At 43.9% G+C, this 10,645-nt stretch overlaps 1 protein-coding gene across 1 annotated transcript; it reads left to right on the top strand.

Moving 5' to 3' along the window:
• Positions 1–197: 197 nt before the first annotated feature.
• On the top strand, positions 198–5,635 carry LOC144099189 (guanine nucleotide-binding protein subunit beta-like protein 1). Its single transcript, XM_077632333.1, has 3 exons — positions 198–494; positions 619–763; positions 2,261–5,635. Exons 1-3 carry the CDS (start codon positions 363–365, stop codon positions 2,923–2,925), a joined length of 942 nt encoding a protein of 313 aa, XP_077488459.1. The 5' UTR covers positions 198–362; the 3' UTR covers positions 2,926–5,635.
• Positions 5,636–10,645: the final 5,010 nt, after the last annotated feature.

Here is a 10,645-nt window from a genome sequence, read left to right on the forward strand (position 1 = left end):
TTTCTCACGAGTAGATTCAGCCGCGCTCTCTGAACTGTAATATTGAATGTTTCGTATGCAAAAAGTTTAAAATTGTATTGATAACATAAAAAATCAAAAATTAAACAAATTGTTATTTAGTATACAAGCATTACACTTTGTTGCAGTAACTGTTTATTACGAAACAGTCACAAAATCACCAATGGAATAGCGGCCACAGTCAACTTTGGCATGTCTGCTTTCGAAGCTGCGCGGTGTACTTAACGTTGCGGCGCGTTACAAGTTCTAAATGTTCTACATGTGTGTTATTGTGGTCGTAAAGATGTGACATCAGCCCTGTTACAGACATTGCAAATACGTCAACGCATGCATGAGCTTTGAAAATGCCAAACAAGTCTCCTGACCCCATTTATGTTCTGCGAGGCCACAGTGGTCCCGTGACAACGGTCGAGTTCTTTGACAATTTTCTGCTCTCAGGTTCTTCTGAGGGTGAAATATTCGCTTGGGATCTTGAGGTTAGTGGTTTAGGCCCGTTTTTGCGGGGAGTAAAATCACCCGAGGTGTTTTGACGATGTGAAAACTTATTAAAGGTGGACGACTCTGACGCTAGACGCCTGATTTTTCTTTTTTTTTTTTTAGACCTTTAGGAAAAGGTACACCCTCGTTGGACACAATGGGAAAGGTATCTTATGGATCGGCCACTCGCAAAATACTGTGATAACCCAAGGTCGCGACGGGACCGTCGCAACTTGGGTGTTGAGCGACGACCGCTGGCAGCAGTCTGGTCAGTTGTGCTCCTATTCCCGTCGTACAAAAAGCTAGCCTCATTAATTCTCTTTTCACTTTCTGTTGTCTGTTACTTACGCATCTTTTTATCAGGTTTGGTGCTCTGTAACAAGTGCATGCTGTGAAGTTTTGCAGCATTAGTAATTGGCACTATTTGCTGAAATGCTTAGTCCAGTTCCTTGGCGTTTTTTTTTTTTAAAGCGCGTTTATTACGTCATGTCTTGCTGCGAACACTGCTGTCGCCACCCTTTCGCCTTTCCATAGTCACGCGTACCGCATCCAGTAAAAGAAAAATATAACACGGTCACATTTGTTTTTTTCTCATTATTGGCTCCAAGCAAGCAGACATGAGGAATAACCCCCATGCTTTTTGTTGGTCAGATTCAGACTTGCTCGTAATGCTGCAGGTAAGGGTAGTTTTAAAGCAATGCCTCATTGGGATCATATTTTCCTTGGCTGCAGCTTTGCTGTGAGCTACCTGCAGCTTAATACAGCTCGAGGACGAAGTAGCAAACGCCTCACGTTGACCTATTGTCAATGGCCAATGGTGTTAGCTTATGGCCATGACGTCGCAGTCAACTACCTTGCATCTGCCATGGCCGCCAGCAGATGCAAGGTAGTTGACTGTGATGTAATAGCAATAGTTCTGTGCTATTGGTTGGAGGGCTTTCTCTGAGGGGGCATGTGCTACCTTGCTGTTGAGTTGTATCTGACTATAGCTATCACATCATTTAAATATAGCATGAGTATACTGGGCACAGCAGTCATGGAGGAGGCAACCATTATGGGTACTGTGCATCATTTTCATTGCTCTTAGTACATTAAAAAAAAGAAGAAGAAAACTTTAGTTGCAAGCTTTTTGACTCACCTAGCTGAGTAAGAGGTATTGTGGGCAGGGCACCATTCGTCTTATCTGTTTCTATTGCCCACTCTAACGAACGTCCTTAGTAAGAGTAGCGATCTGATGCGCTGCGTCTTTTTCGCCGTCTATGTTCGTACTCTTCCCCTACTAGTCAATTTGCTGTTCTCTATAGCACATTGGTTTCCTCCCAAGGCTTCATTATTACATTCGAACTATGCGGCTGGTGTTGAGTGCAATTTATTAGTCAAGCAGACAGTGGCCTCACATATTTATCATGCTATCTCTGATGTGGCCAGTGAATGAGCATCCTGTTACACAGCACTTGTAACAGCAGTAACATCAGTTAATGGCTGTGTTCATTATGGTTTTTCAGAGCCTTGAAATGCAGAAACACTCTTAGAGGTCTGCTTAGTGACTGCTCTTGGCCTCTGGCTTATTAAGTTTACTGTTACCTGAAACACTTGTTGGCATTAATTCCTGTATTATGAAACATTTATCCTCTCCTCTGACATGAAATCTTTTAACCTAACTAAGCAAAGCCTTTGTGAACTATCGGGACAGGCAGTGCGAGACGAGTAGTGCTGAGTTTGTCTGATTGCACTGACACCTTGTCTCCCCCTGCTTGCTCTTTAGGTACAATAGTGACAGATTCCAAAGCATTCTGTCAGTGCAGCCTTCCTACACATGGCTCGACTATGATCGCTGCACCATCTGGACAGGATTGGAAGGTTACACTCTGGGACCTGGAAAGCAGGAAAGTTGTTGCGTCCAGTCAGGAACCCAAGGAGCGCCTCGGCATGGCAATGTGCATCAAGCTGTGTGGAGATTGCCGCAGCGTCCTTGCTGCATATGAAAATGGCAGCATTGTTGCTTATGATATACGCAGTGGTGGTGTCCCAGTTTCCACAGTATCCTTGTATACAGAGCCCATAATGTGCATGGACTTCGATGAAATTTGCTGCGCAAACAAAGGAATTTGTGGTTCAGTTAATAATGAACTGTGTGTCTTTGAGAGGGACAACAACGAACTCTGTGAGAGACGAAGAGTGACGGTCACCAACGATGGTTTCTGTTCTCTGCATGTGCGTTCAGATGGCAGGATTGTTGCGTCTGGTGGTTGGGACGGGCGAGTGCGAGTGTTTGGGTGGAAGACCTTGAAGCCACTTGCAGTGCTAGACATTCACAAAGAGTCTGTACAAACTGTACGGTTCTCAGAGCACAACTTGTGCAAGGCAGGCTTGCTTCTTGCTGCTGGCAGCAAAGATAGAACTGTGTCCCTGTGGTCTCTCTACAACTGACTTTCAGGGGATACTGTCTTTCAGCCTGAAAAATAAAAACTGCTCGACAAGATAAGTTGGAATTAAAGTGTACAGCCATTCAGGGACTCTGGAACAATTTTTTAACTGGGGGTGGGGCGGCAAGACCAGGAGGCATTTTTCTTTTGTTTCTAAATTAATTAAATTTGTATTTACTTTGTTTTTGCAATTTGGTCATTTATTTATTTGTTGATTGTTCCAAAATGAATCATTTTTACTCTTTCTTTAATAAGGGTTTGGAATTTCAGGTGTCTTTAAGCCACGCACACACACACCTTATTGATGATGAAATTATTTTCAACTTGCAAAATTGCGATAAAGCTGACTTACAGAAAGATATTTTCCAACCAAAAACCCGCCACAGCTGACTACATTTACACTTCCTGCTTTGCCTACAAAAGGGGTTAGCGCAAGGAGATATGGATTAGTTGCCCTCCATTGTATTCCTTTTTGAAAAAGAGAGGGGGTGTGTCCCTTAATCTGCATGAACTGGAACCCAAGGCAGTTACCACCAGATTTCAAGATCGTGTGTAAAGAGCAGTAGTTGAAATTGTACTATATGGTGCCTTCCAGTCGTTTGACTTGTTTCTTGCATTTGCACTGATACTCCATCTCGGTAGTTCCTTGCAGCACTACCAAATCTGCAGAGAGTGCAAAAGTCACGTTATGATGCTGCAGAATGTAGTGCCAGCATAAAATGGGCAAATGGGACAGTCTACGCTAAAAGGTGTGCTTCTTTGTGTACATGTGCCAAACAAAATTTCAAATTGATCCTTACCGTGTACTTGCGTTATGTACGCCATTTCCCGGGTTGAATGTGCGTGGCTCTTGCATACCTTAAATAATTGTTTCTAAATTGGCGTGTCCTTCAAAGCAGGACCCCTCGCTTTGGACTGGATTTGTCGTTACTGCCGTTTTCAGTGCGTTCACTGACCTTCAATGGGGCACTGGGCTTTCGCTTCATCTCATCTCACCTATAATAAAACATATCAGTGATAAATTTGCTTGATTTTTTTTATTTAGAGTGACGATTCTGCTGCTTCTAAGCCTAAAGAGGAATGTTGGTTTGTTGACGAAAATGGTTCCCATTATAACAACTGGGTGGGCGCCACTAGTCTGAGCTTATCATTGAGTCTTTGTTTGCATGTGCTGAAATAAATTTGCTATTGTGACAAACTGCGCAGGGACTCCAGAACTGTATTTGAGTGGGAGGGCAGGACTCAGAGTTTGTTTTATTTATTTTTTGCTGAATGTTTTTATTGAAATATTTTGCTTATTCTGTATTTTCTAAAGATGTTTGTTTAATGCTTATACTGCTTAAACTGAAATGGGCAGCTTTGCAAAGAAGTACTTTCGCAATCTAGTGAAATGGAAACAGGAGAACTGAAATGTGAGCACAAGAACACAAAATTAGTAGGTTCTGCAGGAGAAATTCGGACAGGGCTTATCGAAACTTCCATGCTATGGTCTTCACACACATATATTCTCCTTCCGAAATCTTCTCATTTCACTGTTTCCATTTTCACTGTCATGTTTGCTGACTGTACATACACACAAGGAGTAACTAACTACATTAAAAAGTTTCCACATAGACTGCTTCAGTTCTGCTAATCGTGCCCATGAACAGGGATCGGTCAGTCAACGAATTCTGTTGGGACGTGATTGGATTAAGTTCCTTGAACGAAAAGCTTTAAGACTGGCTATGAAGCCAAGTAGTTCAGCCACACTCTGCATTACATAAATAACGTCCTAGGATTGAAGAGTTTGTTAGAAGCCTGATCTGAGCGTTAACATTTCGAGACTGGGGGGTTGCTGCCCCTCTGATGAAATGTTGGAGGAAATAACAGCCAGCCCCGCCCTGTTCCTGAGTCCCTGCATCCAGTGGTTGTCTGTGTCAAGACTTATATACTAGTTATGTACTCGTACAATGAACAATGGAGCTACACTTACAGAGTGAGTGATGCGATCAAAAGATCAGTTCGAAACCTACCAAAGTCGGAGCTAGTTCTTTATCGCTGTCGCTCTGACAGGTTTGGTGGCCTGGACGTGCTATTTAAATCGTGCAAGGTCTAGTGCCAACTTTATCATCATCGATGAGTGCTGCACATGACATGAGTTGTGGCCTGCTGTCAAAGTGTGCTGCAAGGGGTGCTACAAATGCATACCCTACTTTAGCTATAAAAAAAATGCAATTTGTTTTCACTCACATAATAGATGCACCCCTTTATTTTGTTGTGTTGTTTGCAGATGATGATAGACAATGCTAGGAGGCACCATTTTTTAAATGCTGAAACAACTATGCCGCCATGTGTCAATATAAAGTGCCATGTGTCGAATATCAAGCCCACTATCCCTCATTCCATGGAAGGAACATCCTGTAAGAATGCTCTGCGAGATTTGGAGAATTAATAGAGACCACGCCTGGTCATAGAGAGTTTCTCTGTTGGATCTGCCATATTAAGGATGGCAGCAGCTTGTTTTAGTTGAGCTTGCTCACTGGATGTTGTGAGTTGTGCTAAAGGGAACCCTAGTTGGGCTCACTTTGTATAGAATTAGTGGCCGCTGCACCATTTATGCATGCTAGTTTAAAGGTTTAAGAATTGATGATAAAAGATGAGATCTGATATTTTTACAGTCTTTTCCCTGGCTTTCCTCACAACACCTTGTTGCAAAAATAAAACTTCAAACCATACTCTCGAGCACTGAGACCATATGCAACAATGCATTTTTTTTCCATTTAGAAGGTGAGTCGTATTGGATGAAGTCTATTCCACCAGAGTACTTTCTGTGCAGTTTTTACAGCTTCAAATTTTTTCTTAATATTTTACCTTGTGTAATGAATGCACAAGCAAATTTTAAGAGATTATATGGGAAAAAGTGCATTCATTCATTCATTCATTCATTCATTCATTCATTCATTCATTCATTCATTTTTTATTTATTCATTCAGTCCTGCTTTCGACCTTTTGGTCACCAAGGCAAGATTGGTTACAAAGCATGACAAGTTATATTTTTAGATCATTGTCGTGCTATGACGACAAAAGAACAATGAAGTACAAAATTATAGAACAAAATTAATTATGCAAATAAATACAGTATGTATGTGTATATATATATATATATATATATATATATATATATATATATATATATATATATATATATATATATATATATATATGTGAAATGAAACGACAACACCCAAAATGGCCATTCTGTATACTACAAAGTGTAGGCTGCTTTTTCTGCATACATGCTACTTGTATCTCAAGCAACCATGCCATGTTGTCAGTTGCCTTCCCATGGCAGTGTTTTACTTTCGTATTGGTTCACATCAAGTTGTATCAAATATTTATTATGCAAGTGCTCTCAAAGAATTTTTAAAAAATTGCAAATGGCAAAGGGGTAGGGTGGCTGACCTAGCATAGGGAAGATGATGGAAAATTTTTTTCTAGGGACCAGAGGTGAGCAATCTCATGAGGTTTCGACCTCAACCTCAAAATGACCTCAACCTCACGTCCTGAGGTGAGGTCGGCGACGGCTCGAAATTTTGTGAGTGAGGTCAGCAAATTAGACCTCAACCTCACGCGTGAGTTTGAGGTTGAGTGAAGTCGTCATTTAGTGAGGTAGAGACTTTTTGCAGTTGCCACGTCTTACTCCGACGAGTGCCGCTTCCGAAGCGGAGTTGCAGCGCATATCCGCAATGTTCACGCAGTGATGACGCTTGGTGTTCGGTTTCCCCTGTTTGGACAGCCGGATGCCACAGTTCCCTCTTCGCTTCCGGTGCTGCGCCGTAATGTCCGTTCAGTCCGAGCCTACAGGAAGACGCACCCCTCTGGTCTTCCCGGAAGGAGTGTTACTGTCACAGCACGCCACTCTCCCTCCCCCTTGCCCCGCTTGCGTAGCACCCGGCTGCCTGCCGGTCGGCTCAAACTCCCGGGAGCGCGCAAAGCACGTAACTCACGTTGACCCGCGGTAGCTTTGTTTGATGCCGCAAACAAATAAGTTCAGTCCAACAAGCGCGCTGTAAATTCGTCGCAGCGCGGATGGCCCCAAGCAAGACTGCTTCGTGTTCATGCTCGTTGGCGGCGCTGACGTCATGGCTCTTGCCTTGCAGTCCAATAAAGGGGATCCTGCTGTACATTACAAGCTGACTTAACAGAAGCTGGAGTAGTCGGCACAGGCGAGAGAATGTGATTTAGGTGGTTCCGGATAAGGACACCTGCTGATTTGATTAGAAAAGCACGAAGCCAGAAAAACCTGTATAACACCGCCGAAGCTTTTGATTGGGGACTTCCCCTTTCGAATCTCACACTAATTCTGTATTTTCCCATTCCGTAATGCAAGCAAATGCAAATATAATTTCACTTTTTTATCCTTCCGAATAACCTCTCTTTTGGTCCCCGGTTTCTTGTTCCTCCTCCGAAATTCGCTTATTAAGCCGCAACACCGCAACACGAGGCGAACGCACCAGCATAGCGGTGTTGCAGCGGCGAAAAAATGCAAAACTATAATGAATGTATGGCGATGTCGTAGCTGATTCCTTTTTCTTTATTTTTTAATTAAGATATGTGAATGGAACTGATTACATGCTCGCGCTGTGCTGCTGAGTCGCTGTTTCAAATCTTCCAATATGACGTCTAATGGGGTACACTGTTGCTTTTGTTTTTAGTGTGTGATTTTTGTTTGTATATACAAACAAAAAAAGAGAATGATTAGAAGCATATGTTGATTAGAAACATACATATGATTCTAATCATTATTTTTCTTTTCTCGTATGGGATCAGTTAGGTTGGCGGCCTGCCTTGCAGACGACCAGGCACTACACGTTATCTTTCCTTTAACTATTTTGCAGAGACCCATCGTTCACCTTAAACAGCTTCCTAGAATGCTCGCGCGGTGCTCGTGGGTAAAAAAAACGTCAAGGATGCTGGCGTACCATTGATTAGTGCAGTTTTGAAGGAAAACAAGTGATTGACTTAAAACAGATTGTCTCAGACTGGTTGACGAAATGGTACCCAGAAATCTGTTGAGGCGTATGAGTACTTAGGCAGTTTCCCCCCCCCCCCCACCTCGGGTGGGGGGGGGGCTGTGGTGGGGGGGGCTCGGAAAAAGATTTCGCTGCGGGGAAATTTGAGCGGAGAGCCATGGTGCTCTTGACAGAGAGAGCTGTTCACGCTGCCCACTCTAGGCCAGTTGCTTTGATCCGTGCTGGCACACGGGTCAAATAGTTGGCACAGTGTTCGAAGACGTAATCTAGCCCTTTCTTTCAAAATGTCGCGGGTTCACCGAGTAATCGGAGAATTCACGGAAATAACTTCTCTTTCCACAAAGAAGAAAAACCCAGTGCGGAACAGTGGGAGAGCCTGCTCACCAGCGGCGTGCTCCCAGTCCAAAAAGGATTGGTGCAGCACGCTCTCAAAGTGGCTAGGCTCAGCAGTGCTCTGGAATAGGGGCGCCGACCACTCAAGACGACGGAGACTTCAGTAAAACATGAAGACCTCTGTAAGCCGCTGAAAGCTGTAAATAGAGCAATAGTTTTTTCCATCCATCCATCCATCCATCCATCCATCCATCCATCCATCCATCCATCCATCCATCCATCCATCCATCCATCCATCCATCCATCCATCCATCCGTCCGTCCGTCCGTCCGTCCATCCATCCATCCACCCACCCACCCACCCACCCGTCCACCCGTCCGTCCGTCCGTCCGTCCGTCCCGGGATTTCGAAACAATTATCATCTTCACCTGGAGGGAAGGGGCGGAAACGAGGGAGGGTCATGACCTCCCAGGAACATCAACATCATCATCCTTAATTATTAGCTGCAGGTATTCCTATTTTCACGCACAATAATTGTCTTCGGTTTGTGGGTAATGTACAATATTTAATCAATATTCTGGCAACTTTTAATTTGGTAGCAGTATCTCAGATTTCCCCGGGCTCATAAGGATACACTATTAGCATCATCGCCATCATCTCGAGAGTCAAAGGCATATGTCGTTGCATGATATTTGCAGTATGATATACATGAGAACTGGCGCCTTTACATGCTGGACAATCCGAATGTCATTAATGTGGACCAGCTTGTGCGGACTCTTTGTAATGCGTCATGCGCGCATGTGTAGTAATGTGGGATACACATGGATCTTGAAATGGGGGTGGAAGGGTGTGGATGGGGGCCTGGTATGCCGAGAAATTACATAGTTGTCACGTGAGTAGGTGTGATGTCATATTACAGCGTCGTCACGTGACTAGGTTTGCTGGCACATTAAATCGCTGTCACGTGACCTTGTATGACGTCACACTCACATGATGAGATCACTAATTATACTAATTTGTCTTATCGTTACCTAATTATGTTAATTATCATTAATTATGTGATATAATCATCTTCGTCGCGTGGCTCGTCGGCTTGTGACGTCGCATTGCGCCGTTTCTTGCGGACACTTTTTTGCGGATATCACCTTGAAAGTGAGCCATCTAATGCTTTCGCATTAATAAAAGAAGCCGCTCGCTTCCACACAGACATAAATACAACGTGCCACTGTTGGTGTACTACAGTCGCAGCTTGTTCAGTGTTTTCGAAGGCAACATTCAGAGGACAGAGGAGAGCATTCTCGCTATGCCGGATAGAGCTAGAAAATCGAAATGTACTGATTTGCGTCTGCATAACCACCGCATTGGAAAGTACATCGACGACCAGTTTTTTTTATATTCGCGGTAACTATTCTCAAGCCTGAAAAGAGTATCGTGAATACCTCCCCCCTCCTCCCAATTTCTGGTAGATGGTGTAGAAGGTCTGTGTTTGTCAATTGCCTGTTCATGCGTGAATGAGCGAGAGGCATCTAATACGAACAAGTGTACACGAAGCAGGTAGCCAAATATTGACACATATAAAGTACTCACCGACGTACTGGTGGTAACCGCGTATGGGACACCCCTGCCCGCAGGCCATGTACCCTCTGAGGGGTCATCCTAGATTATAAGCTACTCCTATTTCGTGCACATCAAGAGTGTACGTACACACCTTATTAAATAATACCATCATTATTTTGGCTTTCCTGCCTCACAGGATTCTCAGAATTGTTTTCAGCTGAAAAACTTCTTAATCGCTTTGTGTTTTGCTTTTAGTTTGTTTTCTGAGGTCGAGCAGCCGACCTCAACCTCACAATTTTAGGTTGACGTGAGGTTGAGTAAGGTCAGCAGTGGCCTCAAGAAAAGTGTGGCGAGGGCGTCTAAGGAGTCCTCAACCTCAACTGATGAGGTTGAGTGAGGTCGGCAAATTGTTTTTGAGGTTGAGGTGAGGTCCAGATTTTTGAGGTCAAATGCCCACCTCTGCTAGGGACACTGTCCTTGTTCCACGCACATGGCAGCTGCCACGATTACAACGATTAGCATGCCTTCCTTGTCCCGTGCATTCTTGTGCTTTCCTGTTGTTTTGCGCTGCTTTTGAGCACGAACTATTGTAGCACCATGTGGTGTGACGTTACGCAAGCCTAAACTGCTGAGACTGCTTCGTTTTTCATGCAGAGGCGCCGACGGCACAGGTGCACGGGCGCGCTGTCAGGGCGTTCGCTCATTGCGATCGTAGACTTTCTAGATCGCCATGAAACTCTCGCATGGTTTAGCCAAATTTCAAGTAACGTAGCGATAGCTAACAGATAGTCGGAATAGTGAGTTGTTATATCAAGGTCGACC

The sequence above is a fragment of the Amblyomma americanum genome, chromosome 7, assembly GCF_052857255.1.
Source record: "Amblyomma americanum isolate KBUSLIRL-KWMA chromosome 7, ASM5285725v1, whole genome shotgun sequence".
NCBI lineage: Eukaryota > Metazoa > Arthropoda > Arachnida > Ixodida > Ixodidae > Amblyomma > Amblyomma americanum.